The following is a 24,408-nucleotide window of genomic DNA, read 5'->3' on the forward strand; positions in this document are numbered from 1 at the left end:
AAAGATGTCCAACTAACCTAAAGGGGTAATAAACCACTCCTGTTGCTTTGTTGGAGATTTGGGGTGATTATTCTCCTCTTAGCAGCAAATATTTTAAAAGCAAACACCAAATGTTCTGGAGTCAACAGTCTGTCATGGAAATAATAACAGTGTTCATCGCTCCCTAGGACTGTGTGTGAATCGGGGGGTGTAAAAGGATTCACACGTAATACATACAAAAACTGGAGGGGAGGGGGGCATATCCCAAAGCCCCAGGTTGAACAGCATCATGAGAAATGCTGTAAAGATCCTCTTAAAACATCTGAAGAGCAAGTGTTGGTCGGAGCAGAAAGGCAGAGTGGCAGGGCCCTGTGTTGGTGCTCTCCGGCATTTTGTTTGCTGTTTCCAGACCACATGGGGCCACCTTCACTCTTCTGTACCTGAGACACTGCTGCATTTCTTTGATGAAGGGAACGGTCTCCTTGGAGGAGAGTCAGACCTCCTTGTTTAACAAAATGCACTTTGAGATACTTGTATAAAAAGAACCAAGGGTCTATTAAGGCAGTGGGAAGAGCCAGATTTTTCTCTTCCTCCTGCACATTAGGAGTAACTTTATGTAAGTGTCACTGAGGTAAGCAAGAGCAGAAACAGATGTGGAGCATAGCTACAAACAGGATGTGAAAATAAACTCATTACTCCATCTGCCCACCGTAAACAGCGTGAAATTAGCAGCAAGCGAGGAATAAAAATCCAGACAAATGGCCTTTTAAAGAGAGCAGAGGGAGCTGGAAGGTCTGCTATTAGAAAAGCAGAGGCACAGAAAGCCCAAGCCATGTACAACCCGGTGCATATCCCGAGTCTCCTGGTCAGTCGGGCGGGGTGGAGGAAAACCCCATGGTGGAGAGTCTTCAAGGTGCTGTTTTTGAAGTCAAAACTGAAAAGGCCACTCCATCTTTGGGAGAGAAGACTTGATTTTGCTTTTGTCCCTGCCTGTTAGGAAGCACCATCTATTTTATAAGTCACAGAGATTTATTTTTTTTCCCTAAGAGGCGCTCTCTTAATGTTCCATAAAATTACTCTCTCAGGGGTAGTGTGAGGAGAAAAACGTGGTGTTATGTTGTCTCAGTTGCAAAGACATCGCTAACAATAAAAGCCCCTGAATGATTTGGTTTTTAAGTGACATGATTATGGAATGGGTCATTTGTGACGCTCCACTTCAAGTTACTTCAAGTACCTCTGTCATAAAGTCTTGAATGGGGGTATTTTATGCTTTGGGCTTGGGCTGTAAATATTCACCCCTGGCCTTTGTTCTATGAAGCAAGTCTCAGCTTGAGGATATATTTACTTAAAATTTTGCAGGAAAATTTCACAAATGGTCAATCTGCTTGATTTATTTAAAGTAGGATCCCAAAGTGTTTTACAGCTTTTACAGGCTAGCTGTGTTTATAACCATCCTGGGGAGTATCTTCTGCAATTCATGTAGCGGAAAGGGGGAAGGAGGGTCATAATTTCTATTTTAACCTACTTTTCTAGCAGCTGACATGACACTGACAAAGTCATCTCTTCTAGAATAAAACCTGCCATGCTTTATCCTCGTCCAGAAGGAGATCCTTTGGAGAAAGCCAGGGCAAAATAAGTCAAGGACTTTTTTTTATAGCTTCCCCTATAGATTGTGTTTAGATATGTGCATGGAAAATTCAGTGGTGTCTGAAAACAAAGACTATGAGCAGCTCCAGCTCATTTTATGGATCTCAGTGAAACTGCGGACCAAATGATATTTCAAGGAAACTGGTTCCTTGTGTTCAGAGTTCTTCAAGATATGACAGCCCAAGGCAGAGTTTCCTACATGTTGGAAATAATTTCTCTCTCCACATTTGGCAGATCCAAACAAGCCTTGAGTGCTAAATAAACCAGGTCTATGAATAAATCAGGGGTAGGAGAACTCAAATTTCAGGTGCTGTGAGATTTGAAATAACTGAAAGCTTGACGTTGGCCATGAGGCACTTCGAAATAGTCTGGAGTTTGATGAAAGGTTTTGCATTTGAGATGCCATTGGGATATTTCAGGAGGAAACCTCCTGGTGGGTTCACCCAAAGTTTGTAATAAACATAATTGAAATATCTGAACTCCAGCTGCTACCTTCTACTCTAATCAAGAGCAACAGAAGCAGCTCCTTCTTAGCAAACACCCTGCGACTGCTGAGGGAAGAGAAATGGATACACTGGGCTCAAGCACTGAACTGGGAGGGTAGCAGAGGCAAGTGCAGAAATTCAGGGCAGGAGAGGTAGCAGGTGGAAGGAGGAAAAAGGGACTTTATGGAGTGATCAACAGACTCTTGGAGAGATGGGAGATCTCATGAAGCCCTCAGAGATGGAAATCAGGACCCCACATTTTTCTCAAGAGAGAGGATTTTCTAATATTGTCCAAGTTGGGTCTCACCAGGAACAGACCCTGGAAGGGCTCAAAACCCAGAATGTGCCACTGCCTTATCTACTTTGTGAAAGGTAAGGTGTCCTTACCCTTCTGGTTCCTATCCAAAGGGAAGACAAGTTATGTTAGGGACAGGGAGTTCCTCTGGGAAGTATTTGAGAAGTCCTTCTTCAAGGTCATGACAGCAGTTTCTGTTTTTATAGTACAACAGGATCCAAACTTACATTACATAGGCACAGGGACTGATTTTCCCATTCCATAAACCTGATTTCCATCTTTATGACTCCCCAAGCCATGGTGCAGTCATGTCTTACCTATGTCAACATGCTCCAGAGCATCACACCAACAGGAAGGAATGAGATTCACCTTGTCCTCATCACCTTCTCCTCTCTATCACCTGGGTGCCACCATGCCCCACTGGGCATTGCTGAGCCTCTGGCCCTGCAATTGCCGGGGTGCTGCAACGCAGCCGTGAGTCTTGGAGTGAGCACATCCTCAGGAGTCAGCCTGGATGTGGCCAGCCTGCTTTAGAGAGGAAGAGCATGGAATAGCATGGAATTGGTCTGCTCCAGGCCATGAGGGCACAGGACCACTAAACCCCACTGACCATGTTTAATTTATTGGTGTACATGTAGCAATAACGTCTTCCTCCTGTGCTATCCTCTATCCTTTCAGTATGGGGAACACAGCACTTTTGGTATTTTCACAAGTAACTGAGGAGAATTTACAGAAGCTTGGAAAAAAAGCCAAGACAAAACAGTGGGTGTCCTGGGGAGGTGGTGACAGTGAACAAGGGCCAACTCCTGGGACACATGTGGGCTGATTCCATGTCAAAACATGCCACACAGAGCCATTCATATCTTCAGGGAAGTGTAGGCAGAGCTCAATCTTGTGCAAGGAGGAGAGGCTGGGATCTCCACAGCATTGGTCTGCTGTTAACATCAGATGGGAGAAATGATATAAAAAGCCGGGGGAGCAAAGGACTTGGAGAGCTTTTTGGCTCCAAGCAGGAAAAAACAAGCACCAGGAACTGGTCAAGTCTCTGCCACATATAATCCTGCTTCCAGGCTGACACCATCCAGGGCAACTCTGAAATCAGGAAGGACCTGGTCTCCAGGAGAGGGGTGACCTCTCTTTCGGGCTCCTCAGCTGGACGCCAGATGCTTCTCACTGCTGCTGGTGGCCCAGCAATGTGGGAGAGAGAGCGTTGGATTGAGATGTTGAATCTCAGGTTGCGTCTTGTCTCCTTATCATCCCTCCAACTTCCTTTCACCCACTCCTGTTCCTCTGTGGCGCTGCTTGAGCAGTGCTGTAGCACACCCGAGCAGCCAGTTCTCCCCATCATGGGGGCAATCCGTGAGTAGGAGTGGCAAGCCTGGGAATTTAAGCCTTTCAGTTGACATGTTGGGGAGGAATCTGCCCACTTCAGAAGCAGGATCATTGCTTGTAGAGTGGACGGTGATGAGAGGGATTACGGAATCACGGAATCATGGAATTTCAGAGTTGGAAGGGACCTCTAGAGATCATCTAGTCCAACTCCCCTGCCAAAGCAGGATTGCCTACAGCACATTACTCAGGACAGCATCCAGGCGGGTCTTGAAAATCTCCAGAGAAGGGGACTCCACAACCTCCCTGGGCAGCCTGTGCCAGTGCTCTGTCACCCTCACCGTAAAGAAATTTTTCCGTGTATTTGAACGGAACTTCCTGTGTTCTAACTTGTGCCCATTGTCCCTCGTCCTGTCACTGGGAACCATTGAAAAGAGCCTGGCTCCATCCTCCTTCAACCCACCCTTTAGATACTTGTATGCCATAATAAGGTCTCCCCTCAGCCTTCTCTTCTCCAGGCTAAAGAGTCCATCTCTGCACGTGAAGATGGACATCCCAGCCAGGTCCAGCTCATGGGAGACAAAATTCATTTCCTTCCTGGGGTTGCTCCACCACTCTCACACCCCTTCTCTGGTTTTCTTGCAGAAGGTATGGCAGAAGCTGTCAGCTCAAGCAGGGACTGCCTTCAAGCAGGCGAGTCCTGCACCAACGACCCCATCTGCAGTGCCAAATTCAGGACCCTCCGGCAATGCATTGCAGGCAATGGAGCCAACAAGCTGGGCCCCGATGCCAAGAACCAATGCCGGAGCACTGTGACGGCCCTGCTGTCCAGCCAGCTCTATGGATGCAAGTGCAAGCGAGGCATGAAAAAGGAGAAGCACTGCTTGAGTGTCTACTGGAGCATCCACCACACACTGATGGAAGGTTAGTCAAGCAGGGTACTCATTTCTGATGATCTTCCTAAAAGGGAATTACTGCTGGGGCTTTCTACAGAGCTCCCCAGCACCAGAGTGGCTGCAAAAAAAGGTCACTCTTGTAGTACTTTGTTCCGTCTCAAGACCTACTGACCCCCACGGTAATGACATTTTGGGGGAAGCAATCCTGAAAACCTGAGACATCTTTTTTTTTTTTTTTGACCTGGTCTCTTTTTTATGACGATTGCGGTATCCCTTGAAATCTTTTTCTGTGGAAATGCACGGTATGTTTTGCATGTAACTACGCTAGCCAAGACCATGAGAGCTGTGGATTTTACAGAAATACTATACAAAACATGGACATTGAGGAAAAAACAGCATGAACTTAAAAAAAATCACTCTCTTGGAGGCTCTCAAATGCACCAGTGTCTTTGGGTTAGTGAAGATTTGGGGCTGGTGACATGAAGTTAGAATTTAAAGTGTTCCCAGAGCCAGTATTTAGTAAGTTTGGATTTTGACGTTTTTTAAGAGTCATCATAAAAGTGCACCTCAGTGGCCATAACTCTTCCTTGTCAGACTGGTGAGTATTTTATGCACCATGAAAATTAAAACGGGGAATAAAACAGAACCTTCCAGCCATGGGCTGCGAAATAGATTAATAAAACACTGCTGGCTGAAAGCTGAAAGGAAAAGTGCAGGGGTGATAACACAGGCCAAAAGGCCAAGCAAAACAGAGAGGATGGAGACTATAACGCACAGACTTGCCAGAATGGGAACTGCTTTATCAAGTTCCCGGAAAGCTTTTGGGTGCCACAGCTTGCAGAGTGCAGAGCATGATGCTATGAACTCACTGGGGAAATAAAAGACCTCAGCACCCTCCAGCATCCACTCTTTCCCATAATCACATGCCAGGTGAATTTGTTTTCATTGAAGTGAAGTCTGGGGAAGAGGTGACAATCCAGCCTCTCCATTCACCTTAACAGGCTGTGTTGCAACTCTTTCTCCACTGACCTTCATGGCCTGAAGCTTTGGACAGAGTTCATCTGAGACTTGGCTGTGCAGGACAGTGGTGTCAGGGGGACTTCCAGCTCTGGGACCACTGATGGAAGAGCAGTGAGAGGATGGCAGGGAGTGCTGGGAGCAGGCAGGGGCCAGGCCTGGGTGTCCAGATGCAGAGTAGGAGATGGATGTTGGATGGCCAGCTTGGATGGGCTTCCTGCCCGGTGGCTTGGGACCTCCATCTTGGGGATGACTGTGAGGGCTGTTATTGGAGACTGCCAAGACTCGGCCCTACTCCTCCTCTGCTGCCGTGTCCTGAGCCCTGCTTTTCTTCAAGCACTGAGTTCACTTTCAGTGCAGATTCACACTCCCAAACCTTTGATTTCCTTGCCTTAATTTCCCCAGGGAAATATATTTCATAATAGTCACATGTTTCAGAGTCCTTACACATGTTTAATTGACTGAGAAAGGAAGCCAATCCACATGCTCCATGTGTAGAGCTTTGTCTCTCAGTCATACATACCCAGGAGGCTGTTAAAAGCTTCCTAGAAGCCCTCTTATAAAATCAATTGTGGAAGTGTGTGCTCAGGGAATTTACAAAGCGTGCTATTTACTCAGCTTCTTTTGAGCGTGCCTGTGTTTAGCCACCTTCCCCGTTTGGAGACACAATAACATGATGACAACCCGATAACAATTCTCTGATAAGGTGCTATATCATCAGGACATAAAACTGCTACGGTGGAACATACAAATGGGCCCCTCTCCAGTCAGTAACGATGCAAGATATTTCAATGACGGTGTAAACCTGCCTTGTAATGCACCTGTGGTAATTGCATAGGGCTGTGTACCCTGGGAGCCATTTCTTCCTGACCACAGCTGGTGATCAGCATACGCCCGGAGCATGAGGTTTGATAGTCCTTTTATCCCAGTCAGTACATATGCTGCTGCTGTCCATATCCATCTAAATGTCTAATAATAATAATAAAATAAAAAAAAGACACTGAGCTGTTTCCTTCAGTATTATTCTGTGGTATCCATCAGGATGACGGGGCATTACAGACCATTGAGCGGATAAGAGGGAAGCGCCGATTGAATAAAATTAGCTTCCCAGCGACTTAGAAATGAAGAGGGGAAGTTTCTGCGAGAGCTGTGGGTCATTAGCTCTGTGGCAAGTAAGAAAGGGCTGTTAGCAAGGGGAAGGGGACAGGTGTTAATAAATATGAAGGTGTGTGTGTTGCCACACATACAGCCCTGGGCACAGCCCTGGCTGTGTCTTAGGAACAGGTGAAGACCATTGACCCCGGGGGCGACATACAGGAGATGATAGTAAGAATCATGATGGAAACCACATGTGTGTAGGGAGCTGGTGGTTTGAACTCCGCCCATAAGCAAGAGCCTGTGCTACAGTCTGGTGTCCTCAGTGGCAATCCCTGTAAAGGGGCACAAGACGAGCTATAGAGGGTTGCAACTCAACGGTTCCCTGAGAGGCTGTCCGACTCCAAAGCTTTGATCTACTTTTAAAGGCCAGTTACATCCTGTTCCTTTCCCTAAGGATATGACCATACATCAGTTCCTGTGACTCTGAGTATCCCTTTACTTATGACCTTTAAAGCACACGTTCCCTTGGACCCACCAAACAAACCTGCACTGCATCTCTTGAACCTCGTACGTCTTGAACATCCCTCAGGAGCCTCGGTTGCCTTCTCACTATCTTCTCTTTTTGACTCAGGCATGAATGTACTGGAGAGTTCCCCTTATGAGCCGTTCATCAGAGGCTTTGATTACGTCCGGCTGGCATCCATCACTGCAGGTAGGTGGGTGGGAAGATACTCTTACATTGACTGGTTGAAACAGGGAGGAACTGGCTGGGGATCAAGCGCTATGGACAAGGCAGTCCTTTGTGGTCTCTTGTGGTATCTTCACAAAACATTGCTGAGAACTTGCAATCATTTTTCCAAGGAGCTGTTTATTATTCATGTGCTAAACTGTTGGTAGAAGAACTTGTCCTAGGAAGAAGCACTTGTGACTTTTGTTCTTTGGATTTTTTATGTCCATACTGTGAAGGGCTGGGACTGAGGGACATGGTAGGAAGGCTTCTTCCAATGAACCATCACAGGTGAGCTGATTCTTCATAGCAAGTGGATGACCTGTGCCATGCAGACACCCTGCTGGACAGGGGCTGTTTGGGTATCGTTACGTATGAGAACATCACAGGGTCAAACTGCAGGCAAAAAGGTCAAAAACCTAACCTACTAGCTGATCTCAGCCACAGCCTTTAACCCCATGCCCTGAGGGCAACCTCAGGACTCAGACCCATGTTCGGCTCTGCATCATGTAATCTGCTTAATAATGTGAGCAGAGCTGCCTGACGCTTTTGAACCCCCGGCTCAGCAGTTAAAAGGTCAGCGTGGTAGCTATTAAACCATCCATCACCAACATCACAGCTGCCACCACAACCAGCGTTCAGCTCTGCTTATGCACCACAGCTTCAGGGAAGCTTTTACCAACGGTGATTTTTGTTACCAAACTACCCATCTGGGAGCAGGTAATGTACTCCTTGCGTGTCTCTGACAGATATGCCAAAACAACAGTCCTGTTGCAGCTCTTCCCATACGTGCACCTGACTCTGGGATGGCATCCACAGCTGGAGTGCACCCAAGCGAGTAAGGAGCAGCACGTCCCCACAGCTGATGGATGTCTGCAGTCCCTGAGATAGTGAGGCACTTGTTAGGTGAAAATGTCCAGGAGCAAATTAACCCATCAGCCCTCGACAATCTGAGCAGCGAGGGGAAGGGGGGGTGCTCCCTGACCTCACATCTTCTTATTGACTCCACTTGACTGATTTGAACATGGAAAGTGAAGCATGCACAAAGCTGTTTGCCGGGTCATGGCCTTCTTTGCTAGAGTTTTTCCTCTTTCACTGGAAGTCTTACGGGGCTCTTCAGAGTACGGTGAAACCCAGGAATTTTTATGCATGGTTAGCACATTTTCAGGTTTTTAAAGCAGACTGAAACTGGTTGGGCAGCAGAGCATGTGTACCAAAGGACTCAGCATCCATCTAGGGACACGATATTTCCTGGTTTAACCTTTTTTTCCCTATTTATACTCATCAACACCTTCTATAACACATCTTATGAACTGCTGCCCCTTGCCTGTCCTGTGCCTAGGATTATATGATCAGCATTGCCAAAGGACCCTCTTTCAAATCTGCCCCCAAAAAATTTCCAATTGCTGAAACAGAAGACATCCCCATGGCCATATGCCGAGTCAGAGCAACAGGTATTTTTAACCAAATTTTCCATAAACGATATATGGCCACTATTGAAAACGTACAAATGGAATTATAAACCTCCACTCTAATTGTAGAGGTGATTTAAAAAAGCACATTCTCTGTTGTTGCGTGGGAAGAGGAGAAAAGCTGGTGTGTTCCCTGTGATTCATTAACTGAATGGGTAATGAAACCCTTCTAAGTAACTGTTTCCTACACGTTTGCTGACAGCTCCCCAGCATAAACCGGTGCTCTAAGAATATTCATCTCTTGGGCATTTTTAAAGGGAAGTACCTACGTGGTAGGAACACACTGAGCATCAGTTTCACTCATCATAAAATAGCTGCAAAGCTCGAAATTTGACTTCCAGCTCACCGCAAGCAGTGGGGACAACGGGAAGAGAAAAATAAATGCTTGGAGAAGGGGAATCTGATAACGCCAGTGAAAATGAAGGAGGGCAGCCAGTTTTGAAGTGCTCAGAGAGACTGTCAATGTTTTGACACTTGTCAGCAGTGACTGGCTGGTTTTAACTCCCAGCCAAAGATAGGGCTTGACTCTGCATTGGAAATTCATCATTCCGGGGATTTTTCCTCTGTGAAAAATCCTTCTCTGCTGGGGAGAAAGTCCTTCAGCTTCAGGTCATGGGCTTAATTCAGAGAGGTGAAAAATGGCTTCAGATTCATTTTCTCTCTCATGCTTGGAGGACCCTCATCTAATCTCTGATCAGACAGAGCCTAATATCTTGACCAACTCCTACTGGGACTCTGTAGCATTTCACCCCTCTATAAAAAGAGCCCAGACCACCCTTGGAGGAGCCCTAACATTAGTGTTATACAAGTATCTTTCACTCTTTACCTGTTCCCCTAATTGCACAGGAGGTCATTGACTTATAAACTCCTGAGTCCCCTTTTTGCCTAATGAAGACAGTGTGTTTCTAATCTGTCACCACAGTTTTTGCTTTATTTTCCTGATTGTTCCCCCTGCTGCAGGTTTTCCTCCACCTTCCCTGCATCCCCACAGCACACCCCTGATCTCCCACCGAGACTGCTAATCCTGGACTTTTGTTCCCCTCTTGTCTAAGAGGGTGGAAATGCAGAGTGATTTCACCGAAGCCGGCAAAGGGGTGACCTGGCAAAGGGTGTGGAGAGAGACCTGTGTGTGCTCACATGCAGGTAGCATGAAAGTCCCAGGGCACCAGATTGGACTGTAGCTCTGATCCGCATCCTGTGAAGGCAGTGCCACTGCTTACTGGGCAGGACTGGTCTGGATGGGGGAAGCCAGACCACTGCTGTCAGGCTTTGAGAACCTGACAGCTGTCACTTAGTTGGGTGGGTCCTGGGATGAACGAAGCACAGCTGCTGCCAAAGCACAATTTGACCCTCTGGAGGCCTGAGGAATCTTATGGCACAGGCTAGAGAGTCTGGGGTGCAAGGTGCAGACCACCTATGTATCAGGAGACATGGCACAGCCACTGACAGTATTTGATCTTGAGCAACTTTTTTGAAAAAGAACGTTAGAAGATATTCCATCACACCGGTGGATCCAGTCATAGCCATAAATAGATACACTTTCTAATGACTTCTGCCTTCCCCAGCCTCAAGTTGGTTAATTCACAGTGTTATAAGATGCCCAGGGTAGAGCAAAGCTTCATTTCATTAAATATAGGAGCTTGGCTGAGCAGGCTCTGGGCTGTGAGGTTTATTGTGTGGCCATGGCATGTCTTTGGAAAGTTAAGTAGGGAAAAGAGATTCAGACCTGCTGGAACACAGAGAGCAAATGTCGACTTCATCTAGGCCACTGCCTTCCTAGGGCGGGTGGTGGCCTCACTGAGGTGGTCATGGATGGGAGCAGGACAGGGATGAAGGTCTCAGCATATGGTGGTGCTGATGTCAGGGATGTCAGCGCGAAACTCTAACGGCATTTCCCACCACCTCACAGGGTCTGAGAACGAGGTGACCCAGGTGAACCGGTGCCTGGATGCCGCCAAAGCCTGCAACGTGGATGAGATGTGCCAGCGGCTGCGGACAGAGTATGTCTCCTTCTGCATCCGGCGCCTGGCCCGGGCTGACACCTGCAACCGCTCCAAGTGCCACAAGGCTCTGCGCAAGTTCTTCGACCGTGTGCCACCCGAGTACACCCACGAGCTGCTCTTCTGCCCCTGTGATGACACAGCCTGTGCTGAACGCCGGCGGCAGACCATTGTTCCTGCTTGCTCCTATGAGTCCAAGGAGAAGCCCAACTGCCTGGCACCTCTGGACTCCTGCCGGGAAAACTACGTCTGCAGGTAACGTTCACACATTGGGGTGGCTGCTGTGGAGAGCTGTCCCTTGGACAAGCCTGGGGTTCATCCACTAGTGACAGCTGGTGACCAGAGCCAAGGCACCTGCCTAAAGGGTCTTGTCTGGAGGCACCCATCCCACCAACATAGGTCATTGCCTGAGCGGCTCCTTCCCATGACCCATGTCCTTGTTCCATACTCTATACAAAAGTGTTAACAGACAGGAGAAGATTTGAGAAGTTTGTGCTGAAGTTTTTTTAGACATTTTCTATGGGTTTTTGGTTTTGGTCCTAAAGATATCCCAGCTATGGAAATAGTTCCAGGAAGGTGCAAGCTAAGCAGGGATGTGGTGTGGTGTGCTTGCAGTCACTTTCACCACTCTGTCTCCTCACTGTCTATCTCCCCTAGCCCGGAGCATCCTACAGGAGCACTCAAGTTATCCTAAAACAGTCACAGGCACTTGTAGATATCTTAAAACCGTGGCTTTCTCTCTTTTTTTTTTAATTAGAAAAATTAATTATGTATATAAAAATATACCCTTCTGCTGCAAGGCTGGATGTTCTAGTGATTGCAATAGGAGTCTCAGAGTCACAGTTCTCACTCCAGATCCACCATGCAGTACGTGTCCAGGGGGGTTTGTTCCTCTGTTTCCATTTAAGGCCCTCGCATGCACACATGCACAGACCCATCCCACTGTGCACACTCACAGGCATACCCCTTAAGTTTTTTTCCCTCAGCTGTATTATTTTCACTCCTTGATTTCTCAAAGTCTTTGATACTCCAGAATTTTAATTCACATACAGCTCTCAGGAGTGGTGCCCATCTGTCAGTAAGAGATGTAGGACCATACCAGCAGCTGTACTGCACCAAACGTGGTGGTCCCAGCCCAGAGTCCTGTGTGCAGCTATGGGCATGAGAAGACACCTGGAAAAGAGCACAAGAGCAAGTGTAGGACACATCTCCCGGTATTGTCCCAGTCTCTAATTATTGTGGGCTTTGGGACTTCCTGAGCTGAACTTCCAGCAGCCATCCCCTACCAGCACATCATCTTTAAATTACAATTAAAAAAATAGGTCTTTTCACAAAGGGAGGTGAGAGCAGCAGCATCCTCCTGGAAGGATGGACTGGTACTAATACCCTCACCCCTCTGCACCCTAGAAACATAGACAAAGGAGAACAACTGAGATATACATCTGAAGGTGACTCTGAAAGATGTAAAGCCCCTGAGCCACACCAGCTCTTGCTCAGATTTCACCCAACTACCCAGGTAGCCCAAAATGGACGGGTACTGTCCTCTCCCTAACAAGACAAGTGGGCCCAGAGGGGAATAAGAGGTTCAAAGGGGAGAATGCTGCTTCCCAGAAGGCTGGAAACCGTTTCCTGCAAGAGGCACAGCTGTTAATTATCTGGTTCCTTGGTCTCTGAATACATAATATAAAACATCCTCTAGAGACACGGCGGGAGCAAGGGATTGACGTGTGACCTGGTCAAAGCTAGCAGTGCAGAAACCACAAGGAGAGCCAGGAACAAATCACGGCACTTTAAAGAAATAGAGTAAAACACTCCAGGGCTAACCCTGCCTGCACTGCATAGTCCTCCTGCAGCGTCTTCACAGCTGTAACCCCTTGAATTTCCCAGCTTGTAGGGGTGGCCTCTACTAACGCGAATAATACAAAACCCGCAATCAGTACCTCCCTTCTCTAAATAATGCAGCAAAAATTTGGGCAAGAAGAGTTTGCCTGGCCATGGCACAGGAGAAAGGGATTGGTATGGTGCAAACATGGAAACAAAGACGAGAAAAAAAGGAGAAGACTGGGGAGGAGGAGAGAAATGGGTGGGAAAGTGTGAGTGCTGACGCTGACCAGGAGCACCAACAAAAGGTCTGGAAGAGAGAGGCTGTGTGGGAGGAGCAACATGCTCAGTTTTTCTGAGATTGCACAGGCAAAACTAATGTTTGAGGTACCCAGTTCACAGTTCAGACACTGCAGGTTTTCATCTAAAGGGCTCTACCCTCAAGTGTCGGCAGTGCTAGTGCTTGCTTGAGTTTCCTAAGCAGCTGAAATGCCATGTGAGATGCCTTCTTACCTGGTCATGGGATGCCTGTTTAGATGGATCTGAATGTCCAGTAGGTCCTTTGTCCTACCTGAAAGCCGCATGTGGATGTCTTCGATATCCTACAGTGTCCAAACAACATTAGATGCCCACGTGTCAACAACTGACTCATCCCTAAAGAATTAGGTGGCAAATATCTGGTTGGCAGCATGATTTACAGAGCTTATTCAACCAAGCTGGCAGGGGAGCCACATGCAAAGAGCAATCTGGCAATCTGGCGGAATGATGCACATACTTCCCTGCATGGTCCAGGCAGTCCCAACAAGCCCAGTGTGTGACTCAAAGCTGCTTTGTGCTAAGTAGTTTGTTTTGGTGCTTTGACCCAGACAACATGAAAACTGAGGCACCATGGTCAGTGGTCAGAGCTGTATGTTGTACAGCCCTCGCTCCACAGGATCTGGAGAGTCCAACCTTCTCCTGAGAATGGGTCCCTGCAGCAGAGGATGCGACAGCAGCCCTGATGACACGTAGAGCATTTCATATCTGAGCCTTTGGGCATTTCCCTTAATCTGAGGATGACCTCAGCTACATTTAGAGCACAGCCTTTGAAGAGAGAGAGACTGGACCAGAATGATTCTCTCTTTCAGCAAATCAGCCTGAAAATGAAGGCTTAGGTCTCTAGGGGAATTTATTACTCAAGAGTCAGATAATGGCAATACAGAATGAATTCCCTCACTGTCTCAACAGCTCTTCCCTCAAAAACCAGCTTCACACACCAGAAAACAAACATTTCTTCCAAGACTGGACCTTTCTTGCAGTCCCAGAGGAAGCCTGTAAGACAGTAACTACAGCACTTATTCATGTCTCATCTCAAAGGGATAAAACCTGCATTTGTTGGGGGAGGCGGGGGGAGAGTATAAAATGACATTTATTCAGGCTGGTTTGGCAACACCTACCACAGCAAAGAATTTTGCAAATGTGTTCCCTTCTGTAAACACCACCAGGGTGCTATTATGTCCCTTTTTGCTCTGAATACCTGTGCTAATATGTCCCACTTTGTGCTCTCGCTCCATCAGGTCCCGCTATGCGGAGTTCCAGTTCAATTGCCAGCCGTCCCCACAGGCTGCGAGTGGCTGCCGGAGGGACAGCTACGCTGCCTGTCTGCTGGCGTATACAGGGATCATAGGTAAGAGGCTGCATCCTTCGGCTGGTCTCTCTCCCGCTCTCTGGTGGGTGGGAATTGTCTCCTCTGTGTGGGAAACATCTCCTCTTACTCTGGCCAGCTAAAAGCCGTGAGGACAGTAACGTGGAGAGCTGACGCTGGGATCTCAGGGAGATGCTGGGCTTTCTCTCTGCAGTGACTACAAAAGGAACATAAGCCATGAGTATGGGGTAATGCTAGGATAGCTGCAGTGGAGACAAAAAAACCATGCACCATGGGCTGCTGCAAGATCCTAGCTTCTCTCTCAGGTGGAAATAGATGGACTGTCCCAGGGCATCTGCTCTGTCAGGGGTTCCCTGGTGCCATCACCAGTGATGTTACTGGAAATCACCACCCAATGCTATCTTGCTGACTTCAGAGGATGTCAAACTGGGTTTTCAGATGCTGCAGAGACCCAGCTGGCAGCAGTTAGCACAAGCACAGCCAGAGTCTAAAGAAAAGCGCCAATGGCCATTGGACTTGGTCCATCCTGACGGATGGGATAGATTGACAGCTTTTGGGGTCAAGATTTCATTCTGGTTTAACCCTTCCTTTGTTGTCTCTGACCATTCTGGAAACTGAGTTTAGCTTTTTCAATGACAGTGTGGAAACCTTTATGCATATTCACATACAGTTTTTGAATGTTATTGGGGAACCTGAGTTCCCAGGAGCTGCCCATTCGTTGGACTGATAGCACATTTTAATTGACCGAAGGTTTTGTTCATGGTGGGGTGAACAAAAGGGTTGTGACTGCCCCTCCTCTCCTCCCTGGGAGCAAAACAGACCTGTGACACCAGCACTTGAATGGTTTTCTCATACTGCCATCACAGAGGGACTCAGCTGAGGCTGTAAGCAGAACAAGGGAGGGAAATCATTGTTCCTTCGTGAAGTACCAGCCTTGCAGTAACACTTCTCCATCCTTCCCGGCAGGCAGCCCCATCACACCCAACTACATTGACAACTCAACTTCCAGCATAGCTCCCTGGTGCACGTGCAATGCCAGTGGCAATCGGCAGGAAGAGTGTGAGAGCTTTTTGCATCTCTTCACCGACAATATCTGTCTCCGTAAGTACCGTCTAGCATATTGCTGCTACGGCAGCATCACCCACAAGCTGGTGAGACTTCTTGTGAATAAGGAAGGGTACGAAGGTGCTCTGCTCCTCAAGAGTCTGTGGGTGTCTGGCTCTCTATGCTTTCAACAAAGGAGCTCTGAAGACCCTCAGGCATGCATTTGGGTGATGCAGTCATAGGAGGTTGGAGAAGGGATGCATGTGCTTTGCCTTGGAAACGTTGCCCTGACAACACTTTTGTCCATCTCTTTCCCACACATAGAAAATGCCATTCTGGCCTTTGGCAATGGGACCTACCTGAATGCAGCTGTGGCCCCATCCATCCCCCCCACCACACAGATGTACAAGCAGGAGCGAAATGCCAACAGAGCCGTGGCGACCCTCAGAGAGAACATATTCGAGCATCTCCAGCCCACCAAGGTAGGAGAAGGCTGACCTGGCCCTAAGATACTTGGCAGTGTCTATACCTCCTCCATGCCCTCCAGCCCCTCTCACCTCAGCTCCCTCTTCCATCTGTGCGAATTCAGCTATGTGCAGCCATCCAACCTCCCCTCCACCTCCTGGAGTCCCTGATTCACCCTCTTCTTCATGCCCTGACAGATTTTTCCCCAACATCAAGCACAGGGCTATGTGCTCTTATCCCTGACTCTGCCCTCCTGCCTGTTGGTCACCTTCTCTTTTCTTTTTTGGGTGCTACAGAGACATATGGTTTTTTAGAAGTACTGGGAAATCCATGAGCTTTTCAGGGCTGTAGAAGGGGAACCAGGACCACTGGTTTGGCTTCTCACCCTCCAGCAGGGCAGCCACATGGCTTCAGACAAGCATTTCAGCTGCCTGGGACACAGCTTCCTCCCTTGTTAGGTGAAGATCCTGGAGGTCATAACATTGAGGCTTAACTGACTAAAGTTTGTTAAGCGTTGGAAAATTTCATCTGAAAGGTTCTAGTCATCAGCAAATTGTTAGTATCAAAGTAATATTAAAGTGAAATTATTTTAAAGCAAATAACAGATGAATTTACCCATGATGGCAGTAGTAGGCATTAAATATTTTATTTTTAAATAAAAAGAAATGACCTTGATTTGCCACCCACCAGAATAATTTTCAGATTGAATTATTTTACTATTGAATAATTAACGGTGACCCTGATTTGCTGAACGTTCACGTAACAGAAGCTGTCAGTTAACTAGACTCCAAGGACTGAGCGTGGGCTTTGTACTGGGCTAGCCAATACCTTCAGGGAACTTCCACAGACAAGTTTTTTTAAGCCTCTTCCCTGTTTCTTTTGCTGGAAAAACACCCGATTCACCTCCTTCCACTGTTTTCACAGAACAGCAGATTGGGAGGCGCAGAGATGTGGCCTCAGCTTCCCTCACTGCTTCTCAGGGCATTGGTGGCCATGTACAGCACAGGCATACTTTCATCAGGACATAAACTTTGCACCCAGGACATTTGGAGGAGTTACTTCTAGATGGTGCTCCCCAGACAATCAATCCAAGTGGTGACCTAAGGTCCAGACCTTGCACTGAGAGCTTTATTCCTGGAAGCGATGGAGAAGCTGCGAACCTCCCTCATCACTGACAGTCCAGCACAGATATCCAACTGCTGCTGCCACCAGCAAGTGGGAAGCTAGAAAAACAACTGTAGTCAGGGATGGCACCACATCCCCACCATCCACATGACAGCAGCACATCCCTCTGCTGAGGTGCAAGTGCTGCTGGAGCACAGTCCTTGCTGACACTGCAAGAGAAACTGGGCAGTTGAGTCTTGGCTTTGGACTCAACTCCAAACCCAGATCTTGTTCAATGTTTAATAATGTTCGTGTCCCTGGACCTGAGGAGGAAAGCTACAACGGACCGATTAGTCCATCTGCTTCCCATCTTCCCAGCAGTGCAGAGCCTTGGCTCTAAATTATCTTAGTTATCAACTAATGCAAATACAAGTCTCTAGTAAAGCAAATTTTCAGCCACAGAAGTCAATGCTCTGTAAAAGGAGAAGGGTGCAGTTTGTCTGCAGGGAGTAGGTGCCTGGGGGAGGAGTCAGTCACACAAACACATGCACTGTATTTTTGAGTAACACCCCTGGCTCCCACCTGCTGCTTGATGAAATGTCTGCCAGCCCCATGGAGATATCTTCAATACCCAAGGGACACCTCCATCTGGAAAGGCCACTGGGTCCAACTGCTGGCCAATAGTTGCTCCATGGGCTGCATGGATCTCCATTGACCAGAGTGGGCATCCAGGCATTCACCTCACACAAAGACACTTCCAACTACTGTCCAAACCTGCAGACTGCATGGCCAGTGCTGCGCCCATGAGGTGACACTGCTGTATGCCATGGTGTTACCACCACCTTCACCACCACCTCCAACAGAGCTAAGCTGACCTCCAGACTGGAGCTGGGGTGTTGAGACTGGTCCTGTATCCCTCTGCACATGCACACACATAGGAAGGCTGGATGATCCCCAAGCCCTAAATCCTAGAAGGACCAAGGTGGGGAACAACCATACCACTCACCCCGTGCTGCTTCCCTTCTCTTGCAGGTGGCTGGAGAGGAGAGGCTTCTGCGGGGCTCCACTCGTCTGTCATCAGGGACCTCCAGCCCAGCAGCTCCCTTCTGCTGGGCAGCCTCTCCGCTGCAGATGTGGCTTCTCCCTGCTCTTGCTGTGCTGAGCCTCTTCGTGATGTGAAGCAGGGTGGGCAAATGCCAGGCAAAGACTCCCTTTGTGTTGGTTTCTTTACAAAACAACCAGACCAGTAACTTTTTCAGTGGGAGGGGAGGGAGGAGGAAAGGGATGGGAAGGAGAGGTGAGTCTGTGGGCATCCCTTCCTCCTCCTCATCCGTCTGCCAATTTATTTGATTTTATACAATCAACATCATCGATAACCAGCTCATTCTTGGTCCTGGCCACCTTTCCACCCCACAGCTTTGTTGTTGTCTCTCCAGCTCTCTGCAGATGGGGTCGAAGCCATGGACAATTCCCTTGGAAAAGCTGAAGGAGAGAGTTGAGCCAAGAAATGAGAGCTGCAAAGAAAATGCTTTTGCCTGCCCCAGCCAAGAGGGGAGACTTTTGATGGCTGAGCTGTCAGGAGGTTTCCTGAAGCCCTGACTCATGGTGGGGGGGGCTTGACAGGACATGTCAAGTGATGTGGAGTTCAGACTGCCTCCAGGGTTGCTCAGGACCCAAAGGGCAGCCCACCTGGTTCAGAGGGATGAAACCAGAGCCCCGGTGAGGTGGTGGTTGGTTTTATTCACCGGGGAGGATCCTGAAGCGCCTCTGGGATGGACCAAGTAACCACGCTATGAACTGGCTTGTGGGTATTATCTACCCACTTGAAACCGTGGCCAGCGTGCATCTCCAAGCTGTCACCTACCCCTTGGGCCCTCCTTTTTATAGAAATGTGTGTCATGTATTGATGGTGTTCAGGAAGAAACACGTGTGTTGCGTTTTGTTTACATCTGGCTTTCTTCGTGTCCCAACACCAGCATCTCTATTCACTGGTCCTGTAAAGTGTTTGGGGTAGGTATTTTTTTGTCACATCCAAAGAACCAGAGAGCAATGTTGTCCCACTCCAAGTTAAACCTTTCTCCATGCAGGATGAACATGTGAGCCCACAGGCAGGACTTGACGCGAGCCTAACGCGACTCATTCTCACGTGTTACCTGTGCTTCCACCAGTCTCACAGAGAATCAGAGGGTCTTCAGTCAGGGAGTTTCATTAGTTACGCAAGGAAGAGATAGGCTGGAAAAGGTTTGCTAGACACTGCCCTGTGGACATAAATATCCAGCCAATTTTTGGAAAGGGCAAGTCGTGAATCATATCATAGGTAGGGAGTGAATTGCTAAGGTTCCCCTCCTTGAGGAGCTGGTGGAGGCAATTGCTTGTGTCCAGGTCAGCATGTGAAGGACATCATTGCTTCCTGCCAAGTGCTAATTACTCAGCTGAGAGGTGGTTTAAGCAAAGGCTGGTGAAGTGACCCACTCTACTGCAGCCAGAGCCCAGCTGGAGGATGTGGACAAATGTCTGTCTGGTCTCTCGGGGCATAGGGAGGCAGACGCATGACCTTGGGCTACCTGAGTATTCAGGGGTCTTCCCTCGAGGAGGTGAGCTGAGGACTCCCAGTGCCTTCTTGGGGGGTTGAACCCCTCGTTAGATCAAGCCAAGAAGGAAGGGTGAGAAGGTTTCCTGGGATAAATGCTTACCCAGGCTGACTGCCACAGGAGGCACAGAAATAGCTCCAGATTCTCCCGGAGTATTTAGGCCTGGGCTTTGCAGCAGCCCATTTATTCATTGGTTTATTCCTCCTCCAAGGAACATCGTTAGTTCCTTAGCATTTGGATGCATAGAAAGGCTCAGCAGCAGCTGATGCAGAGAAGTCCAGTGCTTTTCATTCACATTCCCTTCAGAACACCTTCCATTGCTTTTTCGCTTCAGGTTTTGCTAAGAAACTGCAGCAACTTTCTTGGGGTTTGGCGCAATATGAAACCACTCTTGTTTTCAGGGATGTGTAAGACACACAGAGAAATTCTCCTGGCTGCATCCTATCCAAAGTTCTGCTCCTCGAGGTCCTCGGGACTATAGCACCTGGTTAGCCTAATCCAGGGCTGTGCAAAGGAACACGCCAAGATCCAAGTCTCGTGTGCTGGGGTCCAGGTCACACTCTGAACTGAAACTTGTATGTGAAATCTTCACTGCCAAGAGGCTCACCCAGAACAGAAAAACAGGCAGTGCCACTTTCTGGCAGATTTATCTTTAATGGTCAACGAGACACATCATCGTCTCCCCTGGATTTATATCCTGCTTTAAAAACTCCTTAGGATGTTATTTGTCTCTAAGCATCACAGGCCAAAGAGGCCCTCGATTCCCACGGCAGTCTCTTCTCAAATCCTCAATTTTGGGAGGATGGCAAACCGACAGCTAAAAGTTCCCCAAAGGCTGTGGAAGGTGACAGCCAACTACCATGGATCACATCACAGAGGCATTGCATGAGAAGGCCATGGCAATGCTCTGATGAGATCCCTGCAAACATTGCACAGTGAATAAATGGGTGTCTGCTAGAGTTTGCATGGGTTTCCTCCTCCTGCCCTTGATTGAGGGGCCTCAAAAGCATCTGCAGAGTTGAGGTTGCAGGTCTGAAAATGCACTCCCTGTCCCCAGCCTTCATCCCATGCTATGAGTTTCGGTACAGCGTCCTTCAAGCCCTGTCCCAGGCCGGGTCCTGCTCTCCCAGGCGTTCCCCATGATCTGGGGATGCTTCGAAATGAAGTAAGTAAGGCACAGAGCAACAAGCCTCTTGCCCAGTAGGGAAGAGCCGGGGTGGTGGTGGGATGGGCAGTTGCATTGCACAGAATTTAAAAAAATAACGATCCAAAAACCTGCATGTCACCCTTCTTTCCAATATTAATTGTCAGTTTTTCCTCCAAGCCCATTCACGAATCAAACTTCACAAAAAAGTATGGCTTTTGAGCAGTCCATTTTGGAGGCAGGAAATCCAAATACATCCCCTCCCCCTCCAAACACACATGCGCGCAGGGTATTTTTTTTCCCTTGTGAAAAGTTAGTAATTTTTTTTTAATGACATTTCATCTCTGTTGAACTCTGCAAAGTGAACCATGGATCTTCATTTTTAAGCCTCTTGACTAACCACCAAAGTCATAGCAGCTGCTTGTAAAGGCAAAGGACTGAGCGAGCCAAGACAGAGAAAGGAAGACAATTTTTTAGGAATTACTCCATACCTGAGGACTTTCATAAGCACAAAGAAGAGTCAAGGGAAAAAAAAAAAAAAAGAAAAAAAGAACCAGCCAAGCTTTCTGTAACCACTGAACTCTATTTTTTTGGCTGCTCAGCATCATTCCCGGTGGTTTGGCAGCCCTGAAGGCCCGAGAGATATTGTGTATGTACAAATACCACAGTGTTGTCAAAGCAAGAACACAAGCCGGGAGGGAGACACCGCGGCGGGGAGCCGGCGTTGGAGCAATGGTGATGCTAAAGGCTGTGTGCGTACGTGTGCGTGTGTGTGCGCGTGCACGTAGGGGAGGACGGTTGGTATCTGCCTACACTACTGGGGTATAACCTGTACTTATCTCTTCTGTACATGTCAATATTCAAACATATCCATGAATAAAGCACACATGCATTTTCCTGACCCCCTTGCTCCTGTCTGTGATGCCGGGCTGTCCTTACCCGCGTGTCCAGGCTGGTGCATCTGCAGAGCTCACTGGTGTCACGCCAGGGCAGTAAGTGCAACTGGAAGAAATTGGGGGATGCTTTTGGGGGGTTTGGCAGAGCGGTGCAGCTCAGGTGCCCCGTGCTGCGCTGGAAACCCAGTTCTGGCCAGCTGCCTGCCAGCAGGGACGGGCAGCAGGTGAAAAACCAACTCTGCTGAGATGGAGAGACATCAATGCCACCCGGGAAGGGGACACGGACCCACACGAGTCCCAGGGCTGCTTGTGCTGCACGCCAAGAGTGATGCATGCAGAGCTGCGGGAACAATTTGGGGAAGGTTTAGCTCAAAGCTGGTGCCAGCACAGGAGGAGGGAGGCATTGCAAGATGTAGCAGGGGTGGGAATAATTGCACCCGCAATTAGTGGCACGTGGAGCCACTAATGCTGAGATGCCACTGTGTAACCTGGGTGGGTGGAAATAGCTGGGGGTGGTTGGAGCTGCACCATCCCGCAGGGCACAGGAGGAGGGGAGAAGGAGGAGGAGGGAGGGTGGTGGTTCATGCCAGCCGGGGAGACTTCTGTTCATGCCACAAACATCTGTGAGTTATTTTTGGCAACTTAAAAAAAAAAAAAAAAACCAAACAAAAAAACAAAACAAAACAAAAAAAAAAACAAAAAACCAAACCACAGGAAAATTGATTAGAAGCAAATTGAATGTTTTCTTGCCAATTTTGGGTGGAAAAAAATTTCAAGAAAACAAATGTATATAGAATTTATACAAAAATACCGAGTGAAATTCAAGTTGGTTCCTAAACACAAAGTGAGTTCAAGGTCGAACCCAGAAATGCCGCACCTATTCTTCCCAAAAAATCACGTTTGTCTTCATGCATGCACGAAGCAGCTGAGGATGCAGAGGGGGAGCAAAGCCTGAGGGTTAGGGCCAGACTCAGGACTCTCGTCAAAGCCTTTTTCCTTCCCTGCGATGTGCAGGCTGTTTCGGCAGCCGGGCTTTTGCCGACACAAAGAAAATTTCCTGGGAAATTTCCAGCCGGTCAAACCTGAAACGTGCTGTGAAAACGTTGCAGGTTTGATGCATTTTCCCTGCTTTTTGGCAAACGGCCGCTTGACCGAGGTCAGCACCCGAAAAGCTGGTGGGGGACGGTGCAGGGCCAGACGGCGATGGGGGGTACCAGCAGCTGCTGCTGGGTTTCAGGGGGGACCTGGCCTTGAAAGAGACCTCAAGACTCCCATGGTGACAAGGTCTGTCCTCTCTCCTGCGGGCTATGCACTGGGACAGCGTATGCTGGTTTGATCGATACAGGATGAAGGGACGGTTAGGACATCCCTGCTCTGGGTCACAGCAACTGGCTTCAAGCAAGCCTGGAAATCACCCTAAATTTAGGGTGAAGAGATTTTGGAGCAGGAGCACCACTAATATCCAGAGGGGGCTTTGCCTGACCCTCACTTCTATCACGTGTCTGGGTCTTGGTCTGTTTTTTGGGGGCACTGGCTGTGCCTACAACAAAACTGACCCCACTCCCTTCTGCAACCAGGGACATCAGACAGGGACGAATGCTGAAGCAAGAGCAGGTGAAGTGATTTTCCCCAATTCCCAGAGAAAAGTTCCTACATCCTGTGCGGCCCCCAGGGCAGAGATGAGCCCGGGGCATCTCTGGAGGTTCAGAGGAGAGACCTGCAGTTAGGACCCGATGGAGACCAATGATCCCCCATCACACTGCAACTGCAGATGCAGCACAAGCGAAATCCCGCAGCTGATGTACAACTGCTGAGAGGGGACGTTTAAAGCAGAAACAACAATTTACCATCCGTTATCTCCATGCAAACAGTGCTAATGTGCTGATAGGGGTGGATGCATCTCGCTTCGGTTATTAAAACGTTGTCTTTCCGCTCTGAGCTGGGAAATGGCGGATGTTAGCCAAAGGGAAGTGCTGCGGAATTAGCTCTGACATGAAAAACGTTCAAAGTGGTTGGTTTGTTTTTTTTTTTTTCTAAGGAGAAATGGAAATGATTTCTGGTGGGAGCGGGGATCCCAGGGAACGTGTCAATGGAAATACTGCCAGTCACGCTGTCAGAGGCACATTGCGGCCGCAGACTGGAAAGCAGAGCTGATAAAACAGTCAGCGAGCTGCTGGTGGGACGGATGGAGAAACGCGGACACCAGAGTTACCTCCGTGCTCTGCTCTAATTCCCCATCACAATGATGCTTCATGATCAGCTGTCAAAATCCAGACCTCCCCGCTAAACCTCTGCTTCCATACTGAAATCAGGGCTCAGCGTGAGGACCAGGAGAGATTAAATCCCACCTTCCCTCTGCATCGCTGGTCACCACTGGTGGGGTGAGATCAGACAGCCCTAGTCCTGCAGGCTGTGTGCATGCAGAGCTGCACCCCAGGCTTCTTGCCAGCAGCAGGGCAACAAAGAGGAGCAAGCTGCTATCCTCCTTGTTAGAGCCAGAGTGGCCAGAGGCACTTTTGGCACTGTTTTTTTTTTGGCTAAATTCCCTGCAGCTGTGGCTTCTGGGAGATGCACGAGAAGGTCTGAGTGGGGACCCAGGGATACAGGGGAGGGGGACAGAAGGGTCCGATTGGGCATCTCAAGGTGGTTTGAACCATTGGATCTTGCTTTTTTGTTTGGGGGCGGATCTTACTTCCCCTAAGACATCCCTAGTGCAGATCCCTAAACCCAAGCTTGTCACTGAGTGTCCGGGG

The 24,408-nt window shown here is 48.5% G+C and overlaps 1 protein-coding gene across 1 annotated transcript in view; it reads left to right on the forward strand.

The window, feature by feature from the left end:
* Nucleotides 1-18,203, forward strand: part of GFRA4 (GDNF family receptor alpha 4) — a gene marked incomplete at both ends in the record, with an annotated part of 72,556 nt that extends 54,353 nt beyond the window's left edge. The window contains 7 exons of the mRNA XM_082482125.1: nucleotides 4,381-4,659; nucleotides 7,378-7,458; nucleotides 10,855-11,200; nucleotides 14,323-14,432; nucleotides 15,378-15,512; nucleotides 15,780-15,937; nucleotides 18,057-18,203. Coding sequence (XP_082338251.1) covers nucleotides 4,381-4,659; nucleotides 7,378-7,458; nucleotides 10,855-11,200; nucleotides 14,323-14,432; nucleotides 15,378-15,512; nucleotides 15,780-15,937; nucleotides 18,057-18,203 — 1,256 coding nt within the window. The remainder of the gene's footprint in view (nucleotides 1-4,380; nucleotides 4,660-7,377; nucleotides 7,459-10,854; nucleotides 11,201-14,322; nucleotides 14,433-15,377; nucleotides 15,513-15,779; nucleotides 15,938-18,056) is intronic.
* Between the last annotated feature and the right edge of the window lie 6,205 nt (nucleotides 18,204-24,408).

This window comes from Vanellus vanellus, assembly GCF_965231255.1.
Source record: "Vanellus vanellus genome assembly, chromosome: 4".
Taxonomy (NCBI): Eukaryota; Metazoa; Chordata; class Aves; order Charadriiformes; family Charadriidae; genus Vanellus; species Vanellus vanellus.